The sequence below is a fragment of the Salvia hispanica genome, chromosome 2, assembly GCF_029641045.1.
Source record: "Salvia hispanica isolate PSC_SH4W2 chromosome 2, Shi_PSC_v1, whole genome shotgun sequence".
Taxonomy (NCBI): Eukaryota; Viridiplantae; Streptophyta; class Magnoliopsida; order Lamiales; family Lamiaceae; genus Salvia; species Salvia hispanica.
Genome location: NC_142693.1, coordinates 34,923,797 through 34,949,606, shown reverse-complemented (window position 1 = coordinate 34,949,606; position 25,810 = coordinate 34,923,797). Strand labels below are relative to the sequence as shown.

Here is a 25,810-nt window from a genome sequence, read left to right as displayed (position 1 = left end):
TGACACTATAAATGAGTCATGGACTAAGGCAGTAAAGTTTATCTTATTCTACTCCTTGTGCTGGGGGAAAACAGTAACACAAGTAGCATCCTTGTTTCGTGTGATATGTTCACACTCATTCTCTCTCCATAATCATTCTTCTTCACCAAGTTTCCATTGAAGTAGTACTGTATTTCAGCAATCCATATTACTACTGCAAAAATGGCGGAAGAAAGGTCGGAGATAGCCTTCTTGGACGTGGAGACAGCTGTTCCCACCCGAACCGGCCAGGGCTTCGCCATATTGGAATTCGGAGCCATCCTCGTTTGCCCCAGGAAGCTGGTCGAGCTTCAGAGCTACTCCACCCTCGTCCGCCCCGCCGACCTCTCCCATATCACTTCTCTCTCCGTCCGCAGCAACGGCATTACCAAGGACGCCGTCATTTCTGCTCCCACTTTCGCTCACATTGCAGACATCGTTTACGACCTGCTGCACGGTAATATTCCCCTTTCTACGCAATTAGGGTTTCATCCAATTGCTGCAATTTTCCATTGTCGTTTATTTCATTTCTACACTCAGGAAGAATATGGGCTGGCCATAACATATTGCGCTTTGATTGTGCTCGCATACGAGAGGCATTTGCCGAGATTAACATGCCACCTCCGGAGCCTAAAGGGACTATTGATTCCCTACTGCTGTTAACGCGAAAGTTTGGAAGAAGAGCTGGTGATATGAAGGTTGATTTTTTCTATATGCTTCCATCACCATTGGATAACACAAGTCTTTGTTTTTTTTAGTTAATTCTGATCTGTAGGAAAAATCAAGCATTGCTCGTCTTTTATGCTTGTCAAGCTCTTTTTGCCCTTTCTAAAAAATTAGATTTGCTCTGCTTTTGATGATTATGTGAGGATGCTTCATATGTTTATTGAGTAATGATACTGAAATTTGCTTCCAGATGGCAAGTCTTGCAACTTATTTTGGGATTGGGAAGCAAACACATAGGTGAGTGCCATCTCTTTGTTTTCAATATTATGTTCTTATCTTTTACTTTTAAGATTCACGCTTTTATACATCTGGGCGTCCCGAGTTGAGAATACTTTTATTTGTCCGAAAATGTTTTTCAACATTGTGATAGTAAAATATGTGGCATGCTTGTATTGATCTACTCATTTCATTATGAATGAAGACATTTTTAATAAATAAGGATGATTACAACTAATTGCAGTTTATTTTCCCCATGGTTAAGTACTACTAGTAATTTAAGATGCTCAGATAGTAAACTTTGGACACATTGTTTTTTTTTCTTGAAATTCCAAGATCCAAGAGGCTTGTGATGTTGTCTTTCTATCCATGAAATTTTACTTAACTTGCAATTTGATGCTATTCTTCAGGAGCCTGGATGATGTACGCATGAATCTTGAAGTCCTTAAGTACTGTGCAGCAGTTCTGTTATTGGTAATTTCTCTGATTTGTTGCTTCTATGAGGAACGTTGAGAGCTCGGTGAATTTGAGTTTTATCACCTATTTTTAATACACCATTCTGACCTACTGCATCTTTATTACACATAAAATGACATTATCCAAATTCCGATGGCATTATATCATAATCTTCTGAAGAGTAGAAAGGTGAAAAATGGTAATAGTTGAACGGTTGTATTTTATGGTTATGTCAATAATACAACAACATGTGGTTAAAATGACTTCATAATCCTGGCATTTGGAGATATGGCCAGAAACCTAGAATCTTGATTATGTTGCTGTGTTTAACTTGCAACAACTAACTGGAATTTCCTCCAAAAAAACGAACCTCTACTTTTATGAAGTGAATTCTTACAGGAGGCACATTCTGTTCCATGGAAGCTTGTTTATGAGATAATGCCAGAGCTAAAGTGCACTATTTTATTCGTTCAAGAGGGCGATTACCATACTCGCAAGCCAAGAGTTTTGTTACTTGAAACAGAAACTTGCTGCCCTTTGGCAAACTCTTATTGAATAATTCATCTACTCTACCATAACCTTGTTTATTCTTTTTTCTTATGCTGTCAAATGTTTAATTGAATTGTTGAATCAGCTATGACATTTGCTCTTCACTTTACTGCAGGAATCCAGCCTTCCAGACATATTTACTGAGAACAGCTGGGTTTCTCCCAATGCGATCACAAGAAGTCGAAGTAATGGAAAAAAAATCCACAGAGCAGATTGGGAAGGATGGACTTATCCAATCACCTAGTGACAAGTTTGCATATCCTTCAAAATCAACTATATCTCCAGTGAAGATTGAATTTCCATCAACATTATCTCCATCGTCAGTGAATATGCTTATGACACAAACAGCTGGTGAAGTGAATGGGTCACTTGAACCCAATGCAGCAAGTGTTGGCCCATTTGACTTGGGTGGGATGCTTGCGGTAATGGAGGAGCCTCTCCCGGAGGACGATAAGGAAGAAGAGAAAGCTGCCATAATATCTCAAGAGTCTTCAACTGCAGTAGAGGATGGACCTTTGCATAGCTGTAATGACTTCTTGGAGCCTGATGGAGTTTCAATACCTTTAATATCTGTTACTCTTGCACCCTCTTACCCTGGAACTCAAAGAATGCATATATTACACCAAAACTCCCCTTTGCAACTTAAATGTGCAAGCCTGAAAGTTCGCTTTGGGTTCAGCACGAAGTTTCTAGATCATGCAGGTCGGCCACGTTTGAATTTTGTTGTGGATGCATCACAGAATTTGTGCAATATTCTAGACGGAGCTGATAGGCTAGCCCAGAAACTTTCCACTGATTCTGGTAGCTCCTCCGAGTGGCATCATGCAGTAGCTAGGAAACAAGGCTTCTTCAATTCTCCCACTGTCAGATTGCAGTAAGTTGGTTATTCTATGTTTTGATTTGCATTCATATATTTACACTATTTTACTTTCCCTTCTTTTTTTAACTTGTTTGGCCTATATGCTTTCTTTCTGGTTCAGGAAAAGAATAATGATACTTTCAAATAGTATAAAGCTATCTGAATGCTGTTGCTTGTGATTGATGCTGATATAATTCAAGATCTAAATTTACTTTATGTAAATACACAGCCTCCCCACTTTAGCTGATGGCGAAATCAACCGATGGACAACAGAGATATACCAGAAGGAGATTTCAACTTCAACCGTGCACAGGCTTACGTTTAGTAGATTCGACGTTGCTGAACTGAATTCTCTGTTCAATCCCGGTACCTTTGTTGATGCCTATTTCTCTGTGGTTGCCTATGATTTTCAGCAAAATGCCGGCATCCGATTAGTGGCAAAGAAGCTGATTGTCACCAAGCTGATGATAAGTTAAAGGCTTAAGCCACAGGAATTCAGTACTGATGCTGTAAATGAAGACATTTTATGCTTATTAACTTGTCTGGCAAATTGTTTATTGGAAATCAAGACTACTGCTTACAAGTGGTATAGATGTTAGAAGTAAGATATGAGAGTAGCCTTTCTGGCTTTCTTGCATTTATAACATTTTATCTATTTCAAAAAGAGCAATGTGTAAATATGACATACTAACTTGGAAAATTATGATGGTGAGATATTTTCGACCATGAGAAATTTGAATAAATACGCCGAATTTGACCAATGCAAATTAAACCATTTGAAAAGTCACTCATATTATTAAAAATTGGAATAATATATGTGAAGAATTACGTAAAATTTTGGGAAAGAAAAAAATAGAAAAATTACAATGGTCATAAAGACACACAATATGCCAGATTTTTTTGGGTATTATACAACTGAAATGTCAAAATTACGATTTCACAGCTAGGAGTATTTTTTTAAAAAATTGCGAGATTGATTGAAAATTGACTAAATTTGGTACTTTTAGCAATTTACCCCGATATATAAATGTCAAATTTCATTAATTGAGAATATAATTATGATATTTTTCTATTTTTAACATGTACTATAATAATTTCCCAATGGTAATAAATTATGTATATGCATTTATTATTCTGACTACATAAGATTGTAAAAGATATGCATTTATTTTTAAATATGTGTCATTTGCAGTTACAGACACTAATTAAAAAACGAAGAATGTTTCGATATTACCTTCATATGTCAATATTATACGGTGATAGTTTCCAATATTACCTTCATATGCCAATCTTATAGTGATAATAGCTATTCCATATCACACACCGAGTCACACTCCACATCTAAAACACAATTTTACCTATCGAAAACACGTCCATATCAATGTATATTACTCACGATATTGCTGATTATATACAGTCCGATATTTAAAATCTCGGGTAGCTTACCATAAATAGTTATTTTAAATTCATACTTTTTCAATTTCCTCAAATATCAATTGCTTTTTGTGCAATTGAAATATATTAGTTGCCATTTAAGGAAGACGAGTTGTTCAAGAATGTCTGCCTAATCATTTAATAGTAGTAGTGATTCTGTAAATCACCGGTCTTTGCATAACAAATCTAAAGAACATTATAAACGATATTAGTAATTAATTCAAAATCAATAAAATGTACAGAATCCCCCCAATTTATTGGAGATTGCCCCTAATTCATGAAATCTCAAACAGAAAAGAAAGAATTCTAGATTTGACCAAGAATGGTGGGCAAAGAAAATCCAAGACTGCAATTAAGGAATAATTAAGAACAAGAGTCAGTAAATTAATTAATAGTAATAAAAAAGAAACAAAAACATGACGCGTGAAAATCCATTCCATAAAGCAGCCACCTTGTCGCCTGCATTGTTCGTCTTCGTCGTCATATTTTTAATTCCCATAATTACTATTCAATTCAAATTTCCATTCAACAATTTGAATCCTCCAATTAAATTCATCGAAGAAGCAAATAAAAAAGGAAAAGAAGAATCGGTGCGCCTGCAACATTCCTTCCTCTTCTCCAAATTCACACTTTTTATATTATTATTATTATTATTATTATTATACAGAGAGAGAGAAGTGTGTGAAAGGAACACTGATTTTGATTGCGTGCATGTCAATTTTCTGAAGTACCAAGCCCAAATTCCTAATCCTCATTAAACCCTACCAATTTCTCACTCTAATCCGAGTTGATGGGATCGGGGGGACCATTCTCCGCTCAGAAACGCCTTCCGACGACCAACGGCGGAGCGCGGGGGAGGGGCGGGCCTCTGCTGCTGCGGGGGCGGCAGATCAATAAGACGCTCCACAACATTAAGATCACTATCCTCTGCGGCTTCGTCACGATTCTCGTCCTTCGCGGCACAATTGGGATCGGGAGCCTCGTTACCTCCGAAGCCGACGCGGAGAATCAGCATCTGATTGAGGAAACCAATCGGATTCTGGCGGAGATCCGATCCGATAAGGACCCCAGCGACCCGGACGAGGGGCAGGAGCGGTTTCTGAGCCTGAATGATACTTTCAGTTTGGGGCCGAGGATCAGCAATTGGGACGAAGATCGTAAGGTATGGCTTGAGAAAAACCCCCAATTTCCGAATTTTGTTAAGGGAAGACCTAGGATTTTGCTAGTGACTGGCTCGCAGCCGACTCCTTGTGACAATGCAATTGGCGATCATTATCTATTGAAGGCTCTGAAAAACAAGATTGATTACTGTAGGATTCATGGAATTGAGATTTTGTATAACATGGCTCATTTAGATAAGGAAATGGCAGGGTATTGGGCTAAATTGCCGCTGCTCCGCCGCCTGATGCTGTCGCATCCGGAGGTGGAGTGGATTTGGTGGATGGATAGTGATGCTCTGTTCACAGACATGGTGTTTGAGATTCCGGTTTCCAAGTATAAGGATTACAACATGGTCATCCATGGCTACCCTGATTTGCTCTTCGATCAGAAGTCGTGGATTGCGTTGAACACGGGCAGTTTCCTGTTCCGGAACTGCCAGTGGTCGTTGGATTTGCTGGACGCATGGGCGCCAATGGGGCCCAAGGGTCCGTTGCGCGAGGAGGCTGGGAAGATCCTGACTGCTAGTCTCAAGGGGCGGCCCGCGTTTGAGGCGGATGATCAGTCTGCTTTGATATACCTGTTCCTTTCGCAGAAGGAGCGGTGGATGAGCAAGGTGTATGTGGAGAATAGCTTTTACTTGCACGGGTTTTGGGAGGGGTTGGTGGATCAGTACGAGGAGATGATTGAGAAGTACCACCCAGGATTGGGAGATGCGAGGTGGCCGTTTGTGACGCATTTTGTGGGGTGCAAGCCCTGCGGTAGCTATGGGGATTATCCGGTGGAGAGGTGTTTGAAGAGTATGGAGAGAGCTTTCAACTTTGCGGATAATCAAGTTTTGAACTTGTATGGGTTTAGGCATAGGGGGTTGGTGAGCCCAAATATTAAGAGGATCAGGAATGAAACTGTTGCTCCTTTGGTGAATGTAGATCAGTTTGATATTCGGCATGCAGCTCGCCACACTACTGAACCTCAGAGCTAGCTACCCCGCCGGTCGCCTTTGAGAACATCTTGCAGGTAATTATCTGTTTGGCTTTTGAGTTTGATGACATTCTCTGTTTCAATGTCCTTTGGATCACTGTTTACTTGCTTGATTTGGTTGGTTATACTATTTACTAATCTTGGAAGTTTTTGTTTTTTTGTTTTTTTGGTACTTGATCTGGATTTCATTCAACTATACATTGCTGAATTGTTCAAGATTATTGTTCTGTATGAATGACTGAGTTGTATACTTGCATTTTGTCTTGCAGTGTACGGCTTTCACCCACGAGTAGATCGGTTCAAAACCACAGGGAGGTATTGTTGGACTTGGACATGTAAAGCAAGAAAACATGGGAGGTTCTTTAAAATAGTTGTTTGTTTTAGCCTTTTTCATTAGTTATAGCCTCTAATAGGTAGTGCTATAAAAAAGTTGGCTTCGGATGCGAACAGATTGAACTAGTACCACATTATTATGAAATACTACATGATATAAAGATGAAAGTTTTACTATATAACAGGCACAAATTACTAGCTCTACAAACTCAAAGATGGCATCTTTATATGATCTCCGTGTTTGATGTACATTCTTCTCATGTATTCTGTTAGCTGGACTTGATAAGATTCGAGATATATGTACTATTTGGTCTTCCCTTTATGTGTGACAAGTGACAACTATTTGTTGATAATTTCTGGACATGTTAATCCTGAAGAAGGAGAATTCTGAAATATTTTATTGGTAAAAAGAAGTTTCTTCCTCGTACTCTCACTTTTCTTGTACTGTTAGACAATGACAGGTAGATAAAGATTAAAAAAAGGATACAATCATTCAATGAGTACATAATACCCCACCTTCCCATTACACACACCACACATTATTTTAGGCAAAGATTTTTAGATAGTGGTATTTAGTGGTCAAATATAAAGATAATAAAGTACTAATAGAGAGAAAAAATAGAGATAAAAAGTAGAATTAGGACAAAAATAAAAGAGATATGGAGGAGTTTTCTTTGCCAGAAAAAAAATGTGTATCTATAGTTAAACGGCTTTAAAAGGTACATTACACTTATAATGGGATGAAAGGAGTATAGTCATGTCCTTATTATTCATTTTAGTTCATCCTTCATTAATTTTTTCATTTCACTTTTATTAATTTTGGTAATAGATTCAATATTCTACCGACTCATTTTTCTCTATATTATACTACTCTCATCCCTTAAAAATAGAAAATCCATTTCGGTCCATTCGTTAAAATAGAAATTTTCTATTTTAGGAAGTGGACCACACAATCCGCTAACACTACTTACTACTCCATCAGTTCCATGTTAATAGAGTCATATTCTTTCTTGGGACATTCCAACACAATATAGTCATTTCTATATTTGGTAAAAAGCAATACAACCTTTCTCTTATACTTTTTCAGCACTCTTACTCAATTCTCTCTCTATTACTCCCTTCGTCCGCCATTAAGAGTCTCATTTATGGGCGGCACAAGTTTTAAGAAATGTTAAGGAAAGTGAGTGGAAAAAAGTTAGTGGAATAAAGGTCTCACTTGTGTATATTAGTTTTAAATGAAATGTGAGTGGAATGAATTAGTGGAAGGTGAGACCCTATTACCATTTGTGGTAAAAGTAAACCGGGACTCCTATTCGCAGACGGACTAAAAGGGAAAAACGGGACTCCTATTCGCAGACAGAGGGAGTCTTTTATTCACCCAACTTCATATATTAAATTCTCCCTCCGTCCCAAAATAAGCGAAGCACTTCTTTTCGGCACGAGATATAAGGAATTGATATTTAAAGAGTTAAAGTGGAGAGAGTAAAGTATGAGAGAGAGAAAAGTAGATGAGTGAATAGAGAGTAAAGTAGGTGGAGAATAAAGTAAGAGATATGATTTTTTGCTAAAAAGGAAAAATGGCTCACTTATGGTGGGATATCCCAAAAAGGAATATGACCCACTTATATTGGGACGGATGGAGTATCTATTCATTAATCTCCGTGTCAAAAAGATAGTATGTCTATTAACATGGGACGAATGGAGTACTTTTTCGAATTGAGATCCCCTGCTGTGCTATTTAGCACAGCATGAGTTATTGTCTCTAACACAATATTAAAATAATATATACATATTTAAGTTTTTTTTTATATTATTTACTTGATTATTTTATTATGTTGTATCTAACAGCAGCCCCTGTTGTGCTAAATAGCACAACAGAGAATCCTCACCCGTACTTTTTCTCTCTTACTTTACTAATTCTTCTTTCTTACTTTACTGAATATACATTAAAACCCGTGTCATTTTAAAAAAATTTATTTTTCAAAGATGAAATCATTATAAAACTAATGTATAAAAATAGTACTCACATATCACTAACTTTCTCAACTCATTTTCTTTATACTCCCTCCGTCACATAAGAGTCATATTTGGCATTTCGGTCCGTTCCACAATAAGGGTCAGATTTCACTTTTACCATAAATGATAAGTATGTCCAACATTCTACTAACTCACTTCACTCACATTTTATTATAAAAGCAATATAAAAAAATAGACTTCATATTATACTAATATTTTCAACTCACTATTCTTTACATTTTTTAAAACTCGTGCCGACAACAAATGTGGCTCCTATTGTGGGAAGGAAGAAGTACTCCTTCTGTCCCACAATAGGAGTCACTCTTATTGTGGGCACGAGTTTTAAGAAAAGTAAAGAATAAAATTTAGGGCTGGCAAATCGTGCGGATTGGGTCGCTATCGGGTCAACCCAACCTTATCGGGTCCCAACCCAACCCAACCCAAAATCTCGTGTTCATATCGGGTTCAACCCAAACAAATTCGTACGGATTTCGTGTCATCCAAAAAAATATCGGTCATCTTTTAATGATAGTAAGTTACTAAACAATATAAATGCCATACGAAAACGACCGACATATGATATTATATAATTAAAAATTGATATTACACGATAAAATAATATATTATAAAATTAAAATAATTAATTAAAATATTTTTTAAATTCAAATAATAAAATTAAAGTATATTAAAATTAAATCTAACTAATAAAGTTAAAATAATTATTTTTTAATAAAATTTAAGTATGCAGTAATATTTTTTTATCATGAAAAATAATTAATAATAGTATTAATCATATTTTTACTAATAAAATTTAAATTTAATATATTATTTTAATTAATAAAAATAATAAGAATAAATTTTTTTTTCTTAACGGATAACCCAACCCGACCCGGCCAGATCCAACCCAAAATTTTCGGGTTCTTACTGGGTCGACCCTATAAGGACCCAAATCCTAAACATGCGTGTTTGTGTCGGGTTAACTTCGTGCGGATTCATGTCGGATCAAAAATTGACAGCCCTAAGTATAATGAGTTAGAAAAGTTAGTAGAATATGTGACATACTTTTTTATTTTTATAGTAATAAAATATGAGTGAAGTGAGTTAATGTAATGTGAGACCTGCTTACTATCTGTGGTAAAAAAGTGAAATGTGACTTTTACCCACAAATCGAAATAGTAAAATGTGACTCTTATCATAGAATGGAGATAATAGTTTTTTTTTAAAACTAGTGTCGGATCAGGATGGAACACACTTATTGGGAAATGGAGGGAGTAGTAGTAAATATCAAGAACATGAGTGTACCCTAAAAATGAGTAATCATTTGGCCCTAATATTCATGGCAAGACCATATAATATCATGACAATTGATAATTCTGTTGTTGCAAAGAAGCAGCTCCCCATATAGTGTTACATATACTCCCTAGATCAACAAGGGATAAACAAGAAAACAATTTGTACAATCTTTATAATACTTCTACTCTATGATTCAGCATCCAATCTCCTAGGAAGTGGGATTTTTTTGAATTGCAATCAGCATCTGATTCATCCGAGATATTTGATTCAACAGCTCATTGATTTTCTGCAAAACAAATTTTCTAAAATCAATTTCACTCGAGACAGCAAATTTCTGTTCACACAGACATTATCACAAACAGATGGAGGAGCTAAGCGCCTCACTACCCAAATTCCTGGAATACCTCATCTCTTTTTCTGATGATGCCAACGAGCCGCTCCCTGCTCTCTTCTCCGCCGCGCAGTCTCCTCCTCCGTCGGAAATACAGAAATGCCGCCAGTGCGGCGGCGAACGCCACTGACCGATAATTAGTCAACAGCGCCCCTCGCGAGGCGGTCAACGCACTGCGGAGGAACCGCAACAAGACACTCACCGTCGGATTCAACAGGTCCGTCCACGAATTGAACCATCCGGTTGAATCCGCCGGTTTCACCGGAGAAATCGGGGAGAGTGGCGGGGGACTCGAATCCGACGGTGAAAACGTGGAAGACGAGTTCAAATCGGAGTCCGAATCGGAATCTGAAAACGAAATCTGGCGGTTTCCGGCGTGAATTTTGTAGATTTGATGCGAATAAGGGGGTAATTGGGGAGAAATGTGGAGATTTTCGTGGTCGATGGGAGGGAAGACGATTGGGGGATTGTCGAGCTCGTGTTTTTTGAGGTTTCTGATGGCGACAATTGACCACGGTGGCAGCGGTGATATGGCGGCGAGTAGTGGTAGCGGCTCCGTCGCATCTCCTTCTTCGACCGCCATTTCAGCTGAACGCCGGAATTTCAAGATTTGTTTGTGCACTTTTTTGATTTGTTATCACAAATCTATATACTACTATTGCATTAAAAATTTTAAATACAGTTTACCAAAATTTTAAAAAATTACTACTCCCTACTACTTTAATTTGGCCGTTTTTAGCATAAAATGTTGAAATATACTACTATTTATTTATTTTTGAGGCAGAAATAATGAAAACAATAGAAAATGATAGATAACAAGTTAAAGTAATTAATTGCAACATTTTAATCAGTGAAATAGATCTTGAATTTTATTTTAAAAGTTTGCATTAATTATTAAGTGGATTTAAATCCAACATGTATTGGGCCTGGTATATCCAAATTACATGGGCTTTAGACATCTACTAATGGGTTAATGGGTCTACATTGTGAAAGCCCACTTTTAGATTTTTTTATTGTAGTCATATGGAGTAATTTATAATTCATTCGCAAATTATGTACAAATAACAGAAGTAGTCATTCATAGTTCTTTTTATAAAAAATGGTTGGTAATGGTTATTCATTTACTTACTTTGTGGTGACTCGAACCTGACTTATTAGATGGAGGAGAAATGTCATATCAATTAAAATTGTGTTTTGTCGTCAACTAGTCAGTCATTCATGTTTAGCAAGGGACATTGCAAAATTTCCCATATACTATATGCCTATTTAACTTCATCTCTCTCATATACTATATGCCTATTTAACTTACTCCATACCATCTTAATACCTAACTAACACCAACTTTCCATTAAATAAAGGATACGGCTACATCATGTGATTTGCAAATAAAATATGTCCACAGTCCACGAATACTGAATTAAATTGGAGAGATTCTAATTCGGCCTTTTGTTGGCATACCAGAATTCAAAAGCTTCAATATTCGTAAATTACCAACCGGCTAGTTTAGTAATCGATTTTATGTAAGACGAAGACTAATGTTATTATTTTCATTAAATTTCTCAAGCATTCAGTATATTTCGGTTTGTCACGGAACAAATGACCGTATTGTTTGCTTAGTAGTTAGTACGGCTGTGAGCCTCTGATTTTCCTCAATTTGTCGACAGAATAAACACAACTCAACTAGTTAGTAAGATTCTTTTTTTAAAAATACATGTAAGTTAGGTGATTAAGTAACTCATCCAAAGGCCAAAGAGTGTCTTTGTGATTCTAAAAAAGATTCTTACCGTAACACGTTAATTGTTTGAGTTAAAAAAAAATCTGAATTTTGAATTTGAATCTTTTGTATCCTAATTTGTTAACACGTAGGAGAAGAATTGTATGCAAACTATACATGAAGCTTTTATTATAGGGAAAGATTCAAATATGAATCATATTTTGCGAAAGAAAATTATTGTCAATTAAAACTGTATGATTAAATAGTTTATTAAGTTCATATACTATAAACTAGTAGAATTAAATTTTTTTATATAATTATGTCGGATAGAACATATACTCATTTTTATTTGAGAACCTAAAAGATTAATACTATCAAAATACAAGACCCAAACAATGATATGATTATAAGAGTGTGTTTGATAGTAGAGATTAAACGAATATTAGCTTATTAATCTTGACCCAATTATATAAAATTACTTAGATGTTTGATTTCTTTTGTCCCTCTATGAGTATCCATTCGAAATGATGTTGTTGTTCACTTTTGCCATTAAATTTTTGACATTTAAATTTTGGTTTTGATTTAGTTTTTTTAGGAATTGGGCGGTGGGAAAATTGCCAGTGATATTTGGGAATGATAAAACTGTGGTAATTTTTACATCTTAATTTACAAAATACCTAAGCGGTCAAGCATTTCACTCTTATCTTAATTTAAATTTTATTTTCTTAATAATAAAATAATTAATTAAATTAATTTGATATCGCCAATACAGTACTGAAATGAGCTCTAAATTTCACAAGCATATATTTAGTTAAAAACATACCATAAAAAAGAACACAAATTATTAGTCTATGGCATAATTGGGACAAATGGTGGTTGAGGTGACATGACTATCTTCAAATACAGCCATATTTGACATTATCTATAATCAGGGGTGTGGCAGCGCAGCCACAACTTTTCATGTGGGGATATACATTTATATTCTCCCATAACATTATCATTTATCGCATCTCAACATTTATGGGCAAATGCCCTTTGGAATTTCTAGTTATTTTGTAATTTGCCAAGAAATTTACCCAATATATTATCATAATTTGAGATGATTAGTAAAAGAAATAAAGTATCGAATCGACCACATCATAAAACTACCATACTCAATATGACAAGCGAATGTGTATGATTTTTTCAATGTGTTGATGTTTCAAGAATTACTATGACTTTGGATGTCTTCTAATATTTTGGAATTTTGGCAACACATATATACCTTATTTGACACTATTGATGTAAAACAAACATGTAAGTTTACATAAACTGCCTCTTGGTTTGGAATAAATCTTGTGAATTTTTGTCGATTGTTTTGTTATAGACCATAAGTATTGACGGAACCTCGATCAATTGGTTATTAGCTTAACTAGATCCAGTTCATCAAGATAAAAAAAAATCCATATATAAAGGGATAAAATGAGGGAGATCATGTTAAGTGAAAAACAATTACCAAGAATGAAGTGAGCTCTCTAAAGATTTACGTAGATAATAGTGATAATATAGTGAAAATGTGAAATGAACAACCAAAAATAAGAGTTAATAGTCAACTTAATTTCGTCAAATATAATTGATTATTTTTCGAGCTGAAATACCTCTTATATTTCAGTGAAATTCAAACCGACAATATTTTTCCTATTTCTCTATCATTTTCAACTTTTCAACATTCCTTATTTGAAAGTTGAAACATTCTATCTCAAATCCCATGAATCGAGCCCTTTGACGACATTTGCTTCTAGATGTACATAAAAATTCTCATGTTGGGAGCTTCCCTATCTTATTTTGGTACTACTTGATTTGAATAGTTGATGAAAAGTTTTTGATTTGATAAGTATTTTTTTAGTGTAACAATTATATTTTTCTTTTAAATATTTCTTTTTTGTATTTTCTCATGTCTTAGAAATAGTACTATCTCATATACGCCTCATACTCATACGTGTGTTGAAATTGTCTATTCAATTATCAATAATGGAGTACTTTATAAGTTTTATTGCCTTTGAGTAGCTAGTTTCTTTGAATTTTCAATTTACTGAGAAACTTATGCGACTTTTTATAAAATGAATTTGCACACTCGCTCGTGGTGTCATTCAATCCATCCATGACTTATCAGAGATTCATCTATTCTTAAATTGATTCCTATTCATTGATCAATCACACAAGCAACGAATATTATATCAATACATAAAATAATAAATTCAGATGTCGGAATAAAAATACTCCATTTTGAATGAGACGAAAAAAATACACCTTGAATAAAAGCTATCCATTACAAAAAAACTTATTTTACAAGGACACAAAAATTGAGACGAAGTTACTTGTGTTGAATTTTTTTTAAAAAATAACAATTCTTAACACAAAAGAAAGCATTTTTAAATTAAAAATAAATTAACTTAATTTTTCACTTGAACACTTACATTTAAATCCTCTAATTTTAATTCGAACATCAATAATTACTATTTTTACAGTGCTAGTGATAGATTTAGAAATATAAATATATATCTTTAATAGCATTGAAAAATATTTTAATGACTTTTCTTTTTTCGTTGTAGTGATCCCAATGCACAGTACTTCGTGGGACCGAAGGACGACGTGGCGCATACTCAGTCACAACATCTGGCCACTAATATCCTAACACGTGCCATTTTCACCGACGCCGCGTCACGCTCAAATACAATCGGCTGAGAATTAAGAGAGAAGACAGTAAAACCTTTCTCTTAAACAGCGGTGAAAATTTAGGGCAAATTTCAATTCCAGAACGAAACCTCTCCATCAAATCCACACAAAATCATCACACAATCACTGCGTGAGAAATTTCCATGGTTTTACATGCATAACTGAATCCACAGCCCATACTTTACCTCTGATGCGCCTACATTTTCATATGTAGGCGTTGAAAGAGAGAGAGAGAGAGAAGAGCATAGTGTAGTAGTGAGAGAGATACACGTAAACGAATACAGTCCAAGTGTATAACGAAGGATTCAGGGGCGAACACGGCGCTTCCATTCACCACTTCCGCCACAGTTTCCTTTCCCATTCATCAATTAAACTACTTCTCCATTGGTTATACGTCGCCCTCTTTCATTTGGATATACGCCCAGTTTTGTTCATTCAACTAATCTATAACTGATTCATGCTCTCTGTGGGATAATTAATCAATTGCTGAAATGGAGACTTCTACTGCTGCCGGATTCAGCTTGGAAGGGATTGATGATGTCCAGGATTTACCATGGGTCTGAATTAATATGCATCTCTGTCTCTGTTTGCGTGTGTGAGTTAATATTTGTATGCGTTTACTAACCGGTTGGTGTTGATTTGTGTAGCAGAATGGGGAGGGATCATCAATCTCATGGGAGCGGTATAGCCATCTCTACGACCTCATGCAAAGGGGAAACACGGCATTTCGTGAAGATCGATTAGATCAGGTTATCTGCCGCCCTTCTTGTTCAGCCCTTCATTTAATTGCGAATTTTTCGTTATCGGGTTGAAGGTCTGTATATCTGGTCTTGTTTCAAAATTTGGACTTCTTTGTGGAACACATCGGTCTAATGGTATGGAATTGGAAGAATGTTAGTACTTAGTTGGTGGTTTACTTAGATTTTCTGTTCTTCATCCTATGAGCCTGAGTGTGCATTTGCGTTCAGAGGGCTTTGGCCTTATGTTTTTGAGCCTTTTAGGTCTTATGCTTTAGGCTGTTGCAGGGAGGAGTTCCTTAATGGTGTTTTCTATTTTTGGTTGAAGCGTAAGTAAGCATTAACCCCCTCCTGTGGTCCAAGTCATGTAAGTTGAGGTATTAGAAGACAGGTGTCAGGATAAAGATAATCTTAATAATGCAAGAAGCACAATTTTGGTTCAATCATTGATTTGTATTTTGACGTAATGCAATGGGATATTGGGATGGTACCCCATACTTCTTGAATCTGTTTGACCCTAATCAGAGGCTAATGTGGAGAATTTTCCATGGCTAGCTAAAGCTTTAGAAAGTTTACACATATGAAGCTGTAGATGATAAACATTTCACTCATGGGGAATAAGAAACACTGTATTTGGAGAATTAGGTGTTAACCTTGGGAAACGTGTTAGCCTTGAGAAACGTAAGAAGACATCAGCCTTTCTTTGAAAGTTCATTGACATTGGTGGCCCGAAATCTGTTTATTGGCTATGGTCTGGGTGTTGGTGGAAGTGGAACATGAACAATGTAGTGCCTTTAGGACTTCTGGAGTATTATCCAATTCTTGCTGCTTGTTATTGGTTCGTATGGGTGGTGTTTATATTCTGTTCTGATGCTCCAAGGTTGCACTTTTATTAAGACGATTGATGAACCAAGATAGGCTGGGGAATGATGGCTCAAATCTTAGGAACCTAGTCGTGTTCAATTGATAATCATCATTTTTTTGGTTACAATCATCATATCCTTTGATGCTGAGAAAGCACCACTAATTCCTATATTCTTGCATTTTTCATTTTCATCTCCATTTATAAGTTTCTTATATTAAAGGGCAGAGTAGTAGGTTTTTTCAATATCATCAGCCATTTGATCTTCCTATTCTGAAAATATAGATCATCCATAAATTTTTTCACACATAAAGATATATTCATGTACTCTTGAGATTCACTGTACCCTGGTATGGATTGTTCCGAGAGAACATTTCTGATTGCACCAAGTCCCTGATTTCCTTTACCTATTTATCCTACATTTTTGAATGGTGTAAGTTGTTGAGGTTTCATTTTTTTTTTCTGATTAGGTCCTTACAACATCCGGGGTTCTGTTTGCAATTGCTACTTGTGAAGTTATTGGGGGTCAACTTTAGTAACATCACAATCATTTTTACATCAAATTTGTTTGGTTTAAGCTCTATCAGGAGAGTGAAGACAGTTGGTGCTAGCCCAGTAAATTTAATTAGTGCTGTGCATTTAGTTCAGAAAATGGCCAGACTACGCATAAACACTGTCTAGTTCATATAGTATTTGTTTATTGCTAGGCATTAGTAAATTGGTTTGCCTTTCTGGATAGTACTCATGAACTCGCTGTCAACTTATACCAGGCAATTGAATTATACTCGAGAGCTAACCACATTAAGCCCGATGATTCTATTATTCTGAGCAACCGATGTGCTGCCTATCTCCGGTATGTGGTCCTTAACCATGATTTATCATGACAGTGTATATGAACAATCTGCCCTTTTAATTTGAATGGTATGATTAGGTTTCTGTTTCTTGTTTTTTTCATCTGTACCCAGGATTAGCCAATTCCTCAGAAGCAGGCCTCCTTCTGCTTCAGAACATAGGCCGTTGAATGGGTTGGATCCAACAACTCATGCTGGGGTGTGTACCCTTATCATAGTGTTTCTCCCGATGTTTACTTACTTTATTGAGATTTCCTATTAATGTCATGTTTAAAATATGTTTTAGCTTGCACTAAATGATGCGGAGAAGGTGATGAATCTGGAAAGTAATACAGCAGCCTCCCACATTCTTAAGGCTAATGCTCTTATTTTGGTAAGAACTGAAAAATACATGATACACAGGAAAAGTTCTTTCATTATTAGGTTTACGTACTCCTAAAGAGTTCACAATTGACAGACATTTATTGGCTTAGTAGCGATTCAAAAAATGACATCATACTCAGGAAAATTTCTTTCACGATCAGGTTTACAACAGTTAACAATTGATAGATCTCTGCATCTAAACTTGTATATGCACAATTTCATCATATAGGCAATTTACTTGTTACTTTTAGTTTTTGTGGTGCTGCATCTTGCTTCATAGTGTAATGTCATTCCTTATTATCTTCCTGTCAGTTGGAAAAGTACGAGCTGGCTCAAGATGTTATTCGGTCAGGCCTTCAGATTGATCCTCAAAGGTAATGTAGAGAGTTCCTTCTCAACTTGTATTTGCATCATACTACCTATATTTTTCCTATGTATAAACTTGTGAATAATCATGTAATGTTTCTGTCAGCAGCAATGCTCTTTCAAATTTAGAGAAGAAAATAGCCAATAATTTTCCGAGGAGAAGCCATATAAACCCTCAACGAACAGATGATTATGATTGCACTCTATGTTTGAAGTTACTGTACGAACCAATCACAACTCCTTGTGGGCATTCTTTCTGTCGGTCATGCCTGTTTCAGACTATGGACCGAGGTTTTATATCCTGTCTCCACCTTTTTGTCTGCCTTACTCCATTTTCTACATTGTTATTTTTTCAATAATTTCTATGATTCTGTTTACTGTTTATATGATGCATTTTTATTTGTATCTGGCATGTTATTTTCAGGTAATAGATGTCCTTTGTGTCGTACTGTTTTGTTTATTAGCCCCAGGACATGTGCAATCAGGTTAGTTTTCTACTGTTGTACTTGCTCTCATAGATGGATCCAAGCTAAGCTAAGTATTAGAAGTTCGAGTTTTGGCTCATATTATCAGCTGAGCTAAAGTAAATTAATTAAACATATTTAATGCTCACGGACTTATTTAAGCCTATTGAGTCGTTTAGATATATATTCTACTTCTACCCAAACAAATACTTATGTTCAAGCTCAAGCTTGAAACATTTATGTTAACTAGGCCTGCCACATGATCCTGAACAAGCTTTTAAAATTTGAGCTACGACTAGCGTGGCTCATATCAAGTCTTATTACTCTGCTCAAAGCTTTAGATTTTACAGATCCATACTATCAGCAAGCACATTACATATGCGACATGTATAACTTGTCAATTGATTGGCATTTGCAGTGTCACATTGAACAACATCATAGAGAAGAGCTTTCCAGAGGAATATGCAGAGAGGAAATCGGAGCAACATAGTTTGACAAACCCTGGTCCTGATTTGTTGCCTCTTTTTGCCATGGATGTTATACTACCGTGCCAGAAGTTACAGCTAAACATTTTTGAACCGCGCTATAGACTTATGGTGAGCTAGCCAAATTTCCCTGCATGCCATTCTTTCAACCGATTTTTTAGTTCTGAAGATCTGAACTCCCTCTTTACATTTTGTCCTATTTATAAAGGCAGTGATACTGTTAGAGAAATAAAAGTCTTAAGGGAGTCGCTATACTATATCTAGGAGTTTTTCCCATCTAAGAGAGTATCTTTTACACTTTTAAATAGGACCGGCACCTAACCTTTTATTTTTATTTTAAGTGGCAGATCAGCTTTTCATGCCACCAGCCCACCCTAATATAAAGATACGATCTCCATAGAGTAGCTAAAAGAGATTTCGCTGCTTATATCTGAAATAACATGAATGAATAATTATCTGATCTTAGAACTTTTGTCTATTTAGTATAGTGGCTGACTGTTTTAGTTTGTGAAGCAAGTTGTTCTAATACTACCTCAGTCCTAAAAAATACTCCCTTTGTCCCAAAATGGAAATAGTTTCTAAGTATTTTTGAGGGACGGAGGTAGAAGTAATTTTGTGGGCATATTAAGTGTGTATAGGTTTAATAACTATCTCGTTGCTGGCTGATTTTAAGTCCCCCAATTTGTGTCAACAGGTGAGGAGGATAATGGAGGGCAATCGCCGGATGGGAATGGTATAATACGATGTTACCTGAGTTGTTTCTTCATACTTGAATTATAACAACTGTTAGGGTCCAATGTATATGCTCATTTATTTTCCTGCCTGTTATATGGTGCAGGTTGTGATTGACCCATCAACTGGTTCAGTCGTTGATTATGCATGTGAGGTGGAGATTACGGAGTAGGTGATTGCTAATAGTTGGACAATGCTCTTATAATTTCGTATTCTTCTATTTTAGTATTTTGTTTGAATCCCACCTTACTTTTTTGTGTGGGGAATATGGATTGCTTTTGTTGACACTACACTGCATTAATACATATGATTATTGTTCTGTTATTAATGCAGCTGCGAGCCTCTTCCAGATGGGCGTTTCTTTTTAGAGGTAAAACTATAAGCAAGCTACATAATTCTGTGCATTTCTTTCTACATCATTTGGTAACAGACAACTAATGGATGCAGGTTGAAAGTCGGCGGAGATGTCGTATCATTAGAAATTGGGATCAAGATGGGTAATTTCTCGCAACTTTTTAGCGACCACTTCATACACTAGCATAGCTTATAAAACTGATTCACTTTTTATTGATCTGAAGATACCGTGTAGCCGAGGTTGAATGGGTGAATGACATATCTCCGCCAGAGGGAAGTGAAAGAAATGATGTGAGTACTAACTGATACTATTTGGATTTCCTTGCATGGTGTCCATAATTACCCAAAATAAATAGGAGTACAACCATAGTAGAACAAACATTATTATCCTCATTCCTCCAGTCGACAATTGATTGCTATGCTTCAATTGTCGCCATCTTCTCTGCTTTTTCATTTTCTTAAAAGAAGTTTGTTCGTCTCATCTTTTACAGTTGCTGGAGATGACAAATAAGGCAGCAGTTTTAGCTCGCCAATGGATAAACGAGGCACAAGAAGCAGCACAAGGGGGTAACTGCGATACTTTTTTATAGGATATTTGATCATGTTTTCATATTCCAAATCTTCTCATTAACTCCCGACAACCCCCCTACAGATAGAATAAGGCGTGCAGAGCTTTTTAAAGCCGAAGGATTGATGCCCCCCACTCCCACACGTGATCCTGAGCGCTTCAGTTTTTGGGTATGCTAATGCACATTTTAGTTGAATCATTACTGAAATAACATTGTCATGGCATCATTTGATGGCCTGCCCGATTATGCAGCTTGCTACATTGACAAATCGTAGGCCATCAGAAAGATTAGAGCTCCTTCGGCTTAGAGATACTCGAGAGGTACCAAAGATGATTCTCTTCTTTACGTATTGCTTCCTAATGCCTCATTGCCGCACAACTAAACTGTGTTGCCCGTGTTATTGCAGAGGATTACAAGGTCTCTTCTCTTTATGAAGGCGGAAGAGCAAGGATGTAGGCTGCAGTGAAATGCTATTCTACATCGTGTGACATTATTTGACAATTTGATTGTTGGTATTCTTTCATTTACCAGCTTATTCATATTATTCATTGATCCACACAGCAGTGGGATCATACATACCTTTCAAATATGGGAAATGGGAAAGAGATACAGCAAGGAACCATAATCATGGATGTTATCGTATACTGTAAAAATTAAATACTACAACTGAATTACTAGTTTCTAACATGCAGTAAATAGTACATCAATTCCATTTTTGGTGTGTATCATTTTGCCTGCTGTTTAATTCCATTCACTCAATGTATCAAGATTACTGTTTAAGTCGATTGTAAAGTCATAAACATAGCAAGATTGAGCAGTTATTTCAATCGTTGTAATGCTTCTTGCATTTTATATTTGAGTTTGCAAGGAATTTAAAGTAAAGTATTCACGTAATCAGACAGGGCTGTGAGTGTTATGCACAAAAATACTCGCAAGTATATACAAATGCCAGTTATAATTTTTTGCATTTCCAACACAAAAAAAAATCCTAACAAGTGGTATAAGTAACCTTGCAAAATAGTACTAATATCTACATCGATGTCACAAACTTTTTGTCGGAAGTTAACATGCTAATGAACTCAAGCCGCATCATGAAATAGGCGCAGAAATCCAAGAACAGGAACACAGGACCACTGAGCCTCTGCAGATCAAGCACATACTCCACTTCGCTGGTTTTGTAAAGCTGTCATCACATCAAATGAAAGCGAAATTATTGTCGGGACGTGCATCCTGATATACATATATATATATGGAAATATCTCGAATAAGCCCAACCTGTATCTCGAACTTCACAGCAGAGCTTGGTTGCGATCCATTTGAGCTGATGGAAGTTGTGCCATTAGCATAATGGTTGTCATTCATGTGGTTACTAGTGGAATTGCTGTTTAGGCTGTGAATGCTGCGAGTGAAGAGGCATTTCATGTTATAGTGCCCGACCTTCTTCCACCTGACATTTAATACTTGCAAAGCTCCGAGAATCTGGGTCATTATTTCACCTGGACGTGCTGGGGACTGGAAAAGCAGCAAACGTGAGAACTATGGCACATGACCAAATGTACTACTGCTAGAACTATATATGCTTGTTACTAAAATATTTGGGCGCGTGCAAGTTTCGACTATACAGCTGTTCGCAAACACAAGTAAAAAGACATTGAATTTCATAATTTTAACCTGTATTCCAACAGCCCATTGCTTCTTTCTTGAGATCCAGGGTGATGAATTCCCGTCAATTGGAAAGGCTTGTGCATTAGGATCTGAATAAGGTCCCGAAGAACAAATTTCCTGAAAGAAGAGACGAACAAATTTCCATGCATGAAACATAGAATAACACAAATTTCAGTAAATATTTAGCAAGTGCAGTCTTCTAAATTTTTAATCGCACAAGCATCACCATCTATGACATGCAAAAAATATAAACTGTGAGACTTGGAAAACGCAAAACTTCGAAAAAATCTTTGCAGAGAATAATAGTTCCGTATACATATGCAAAAGAGAAAAAAGATATGACTACCGTGGACTCTTGGATGTTAGCACTGAGGTAGCCAGTTGCATTGGGGGACCGCTTGTCCAATAGTAGATAATATGCAACAGTAGCCTGCAGAATAAGGCCATAATATTAACAATTTATAAGATTTAGGATTAAAATAATTCAGATATTTATGTAGTTGTTTACATCATTTTGCAGCCTGCTCTGCAGTGAATCAATAAGCTGGCCCCTCTGAAATCCCAATCTAAGAACTTCTTGGATGATCTCATCATCAAGCTGCAAGAATAATCAAACTGCATCAGTATTACCGGTGCACATGAATTGGGAAACTTGATCTCTGTGGTCAGCGTCTGGAAGGATAATAGAAATGTAACTCCAAACGTTTCTGGGCAAGCAAGATGTTAGACGCCGTCACTAATCAATTGATTGCTTAAACAAACTAAAATGTAGGTGGTAACAAGATGTTACACTAGGATAATGCATATCAAAGGGAAAAAAGAAAAAAAGAAGCAGATGCGTAGTCAAAGAACAGCTGAAGGAAAAAGTACTTTTTAATGTTAAAATCATAACAATGATTCATCTCATCGGTTATAACATCAAACAAATGAGCACTAAAGAGCTTTGGACGAAAAAGTTACCCTTTTCAGATGTTCCGTTGCATTGGGTGGGGTGACAGCTAAATAGCGAGGAAGATTTACTTTGAACCAAGGATGTTTTCGTATGTCATGAGTGGTTATCCTCTTAATAGGGTCCACAACCAGCATTCTTGGAATCAAATCACGAGCTCCAGCAGACAAGTGGCTTGGAAGAGTGTACATTCCACTCTAGAATTTATCAAAAGTTACTTATATAATAATATCTGTCTCGAACATTGTAAGCTCCGGGAAACATTTAGTATATATACCTTTATTTTCTTGAAGAGATTGGGAATGTTTTCATCATCAAAAGGAAGAGCTCCACAAAGAAGAGCATACAAAATTACACCGCAGCTCCAAACATCCACTTCAGGCCCAGCATAAAGTTTTCCAGAAACAACCTGCAATGAGCTTCATTTAACTAAATTAGAGCAAATAAAAAGCATCATGGCACAATTTACAGACAATATTATTACTATAGAAATATTATTCTACATATAAAAGCATGCTGATTGTACAACCTCAGGTGCAGCATAGTTTGGGCTTCCACAACTTGTTCTTAGAAAATGTCCATCCCTCATAATGTTGCTTAATCCAAAATCAGCTACCTTCACATTGCCTTTCCCATCTAAAAGCAAGTTCTCCGGCTTAAGGTCACGATGAACGACCATGTTTCTATGGCAAAACTCCACTCCTGCAATAATCTGCCAAAGACACAAATAGAATTCAGCACATTGTATTGACTGAAATAAGCTTAACACATCATCTGCACATGCAAGTCAGCAATAAGAGACCAAAAAAAACACAGAGGATTCTACCTGCTGAAAAAAGTGTCTAGCTTCATCTTCTTGCAACCTGCCCCTTTCCACAATATAATCAAAGAGCTCTCCTTTCACCACATGCTCCATGATGACATATATATCTGTTGGTGTCTCTATAACCTCATAGAGGCGGATCACATGTGGATGCACAAACAATCGGCATATTTTTATTTCTCTTCTCACTGCATAACACCACTGACTCTTAGAAAGCTATAGAACACTTTTGCTCATAAAATGAAAGGGCAATGACAAAATGCAAACATAATAGCACCAAACTTGAGACTAGAAAAGGCATCTCCTCTACCACTGCAACAAGAGAGTCTTACACCTCTTTTATTGTTCTAAATGAAGTAAATGTTTTTACCCTTTTCTTCCATCTCAGGACCCCCCATCTTCCGACGATTGATGATTTTAATGGCCACCTTATGCCCCGTCCGAACATGTTCCGCAATTTTGACCTTTCCAAAGGAGCCATGCCCAAGCGTTTTCCCAAGTCTGTAGTTCCTCCGAAGTGCATCCGCAGCCCCACCTTCAGCATCCATGTTTCTATAAAAACAATAACAATTCACTGAGACTAATACTTCTCAGAAGTCCTAATGCAATTATGTTACCCCAAATTAAAACAGGCACAAAACATTCCATGATTGAGCTATATGCTTGGTGTATTAAAACACAATTACTTGAGTATACTAAAAGCTTATCGAGCTAAATACGTGTGCAAAAAAAAATTCTATCTTGTTATATCATAGCACCTATGACCTATCAACAAACTCCTCAGCTATATATCCAATACGTGTGAAAATTCGCATAGTTTGGCAGCTGGGAGCAACATAATTTTTTAAAAATCAACTGAAACCCTGATTCTTATGCACTTCAAAGTTGGGGCAGAGATACTCTGCTTCTAGTAACCAAAAATACAAACCCAATTGATCACAAAATCGATCTACAAAATCATACTATATGGATTTGAAACACTGGACATCCACCTAAACTATGCGACGAAGAAAAGATTGCCATTTGCAAATGCATTTTCAGAAAATTGGAGCGGCAGATCAACTGTAAAACCCCGATTTTTAGTTAGAAATCACCTCTGATCAAGCAGGAGACTTACATGTAAAACAATATCTGTCCAACGCAGTTGTAATACTGAATTTAAGGGGAGAGCAGTTTTAGAAGAGAATGGAGAGATGAGTAAGAGTACAAATTAGATTAAAAAAGAAGCAATTGGGTTTTAGATTAAGAAGATTAAGAGAGATATGGATATGCTTTTAGAGAAGATTAAGATATGCTGGCGCTGAGTCACACTATTTCTCATCGTCTTCGTTTTCAATGCGTCTTTAGTCTTTACAAAATTAATGACTCCATACTAATTTGTTTATAGATAAAACTAATACTAGTATGAATTTTAATGGAAATTAATAGATAGAAAAATAAACAGAAAACTTTATTTTAATGCAAATTTCCATTACGGAAAAATCAAATCTTCTTTAGAAAGAAAACTTCAGACTAACTTTGATGGTCGTTAAAATGGAATAAACATAACTATTTTTCATAAATTGGTAAGGAGTATTTCTACATGATAACAATTAAATGATTTTTTTTTTTTTTTTATCATATACTATGAAATTACGATACTCATAACACTACATGTTGATTATAGAGAAAGTTAACTAATACTCCCTATGTCCGCTGTTAGGAGTCCCATTTATGGACGACACGAGTTTT

At 36.2% G+C, this 25,810-nt stretch overlaps 4 protein-coding genes and 1 pseudogene across 9 annotated transcripts; 3 read left to right on the top strand and 2 right to left on the bottom strand.

Moving 5' to 3' along the window:
• Nucleotides 1-179: 179 nt before the first annotated feature.
• Nucleotides 180-3,522, top strand: LOC125217555 (protein NEN1-like; annotated as a pseudogene). Its single transcript, XR_016135209.1, has 6 exons — nt 180-475; nt 559-716; nt 935-981; nt 1,371-1,434; nt 2,081-2,839; nt 3,054-3,522. The product of XR_016135209.1 is annotated as a protein NEN1-like (transcript).
• A 1,255-nt stretch (nt 3,523-4,777) lies between these two features.
• On the top strand, nt 4,778-7,153 carry LOC125218882 (putative xyloglucan 6-xylosyltransferase 5). The gene is made up of 2 exons (XM_048120676.2): nt 4,778-6,433; nt 6,667-7,153. Exon 1 carries the CDS (start codon nt 5,049-5,051, stop codon nt 6,396-6,398), a length of 1,350 nt encoding a protein of 449 aa, XP_047976633.2. The 5' UTR covers nt 4,778-5,048; the 3' UTR covers nt 6,399-6,433; nt 6,667-7,153.
• A 2,894-nt stretch (nt 7,154-10,047) lies between these two features.
• On the bottom strand, nt 10,048-11,076 carry LOC125201516 (uncharacterized). Its single transcript, XM_048099667.2, has 2 exons — nt 10,444-11,076; nt 10,048-10,325 (listed from the first exon to the last, which is right to left on the bottom strand). Exons 1-2 carry the CDS (start codon nt 11,011-11,013, stop codon nt 10,248-10,250), a joined length of 648 nt encoding a protein of 215 aa, XP_047955624.2. The 5' UTR covers nt 11,014-11,076; the 3' UTR covers nt 10,048-10,247.
• A 3,826-nt stretch (nt 11,077-14,902) lies between these two features.
• On the top strand, nt 14,903-21,469 carry LOC125223531 (uncharacterized). Of its 4 annotated transcripts, none has more exons than XM_089063644.1 (18): nt 14,903-15,416; nt 15,510-15,608; nt 17,229-17,311; nt 17,424-17,508; nt 17,596-17,682; nt 17,985-18,046; nt 18,148-18,329; nt 18,463-18,523; nt 18,921-19,098; nt 19,682-19,720; nt 19,826-19,887; nt 20,053-20,089; nt 20,167-20,216; nt 20,298-20,364; nt 20,565-20,640; nt 20,726-20,811; nt 20,894-20,962; nt 21,049-21,469. In XM_089063644.1, the coding sequence occupies exons 1-18, from the start codon at nt 15,351-15,353 to the stop codon at nt 21,106-21,108; spliced, it is 1,449 nt and encodes a 482-aa protein (XP_088919770.1). In that variant the 5' UTR covers nt 14,903-15,350; the 3' UTR covers nt 21,109-21,469. The 4 variants fall into 4 exon arrangements, with proteins under 4 accessions (XP_088919770.1, XP_047982691.1, XP_047982685.1 ...); XM_048126734.2 differs by having other exon boundaries at nt 18,145-18,329; XM_048126728.2 differs by having other exon boundaries at nt 15,507-15,608.
• A 111-nt stretch (nt 21,470-21,580) lies between these two features.
• LOC125223517 (SNF1-related protein kinase catalytic subunit alpha KIN10-like) lies at nt 21,581-25,387 on the bottom strand. Of its 2 annotated transcripts, none has more exons than XM_048126708.2 (11): nt 25,174-25,387; nt 24,450-24,631; nt 24,083-24,267; nt 23,786-23,968; nt 23,534-23,665; nt 23,268-23,453; nt 22,816-22,905; nt 22,654-22,737; nt 22,314-22,424; nt 21,918-22,154; nt 21,581-21,825 (listed from the first exon to the last, which is right to left on the bottom strand). In XM_048126708.2, the coding sequence occupies exons 2-11, from the start codon at nt 24,625-24,627 to the stop codon at nt 21,673-21,675; spliced, it is 1,539 nt and encodes a 512-aa protein (XP_047982665.2). In that variant the 5' UTR covers nt 24,628-24,631; nt 25,174-25,387; the 3' UTR covers nt 21,581-21,672. The 2 variants fall into 2 exon arrangements, with proteins under 2 accessions (XP_047982665.2, XP_047982656.2); XM_048126699.2 differs by having other exon boundaries at nt 25,197-25,386.
• Nucleotides 25,388-25,810: the final 423 nt, after the last annotated feature.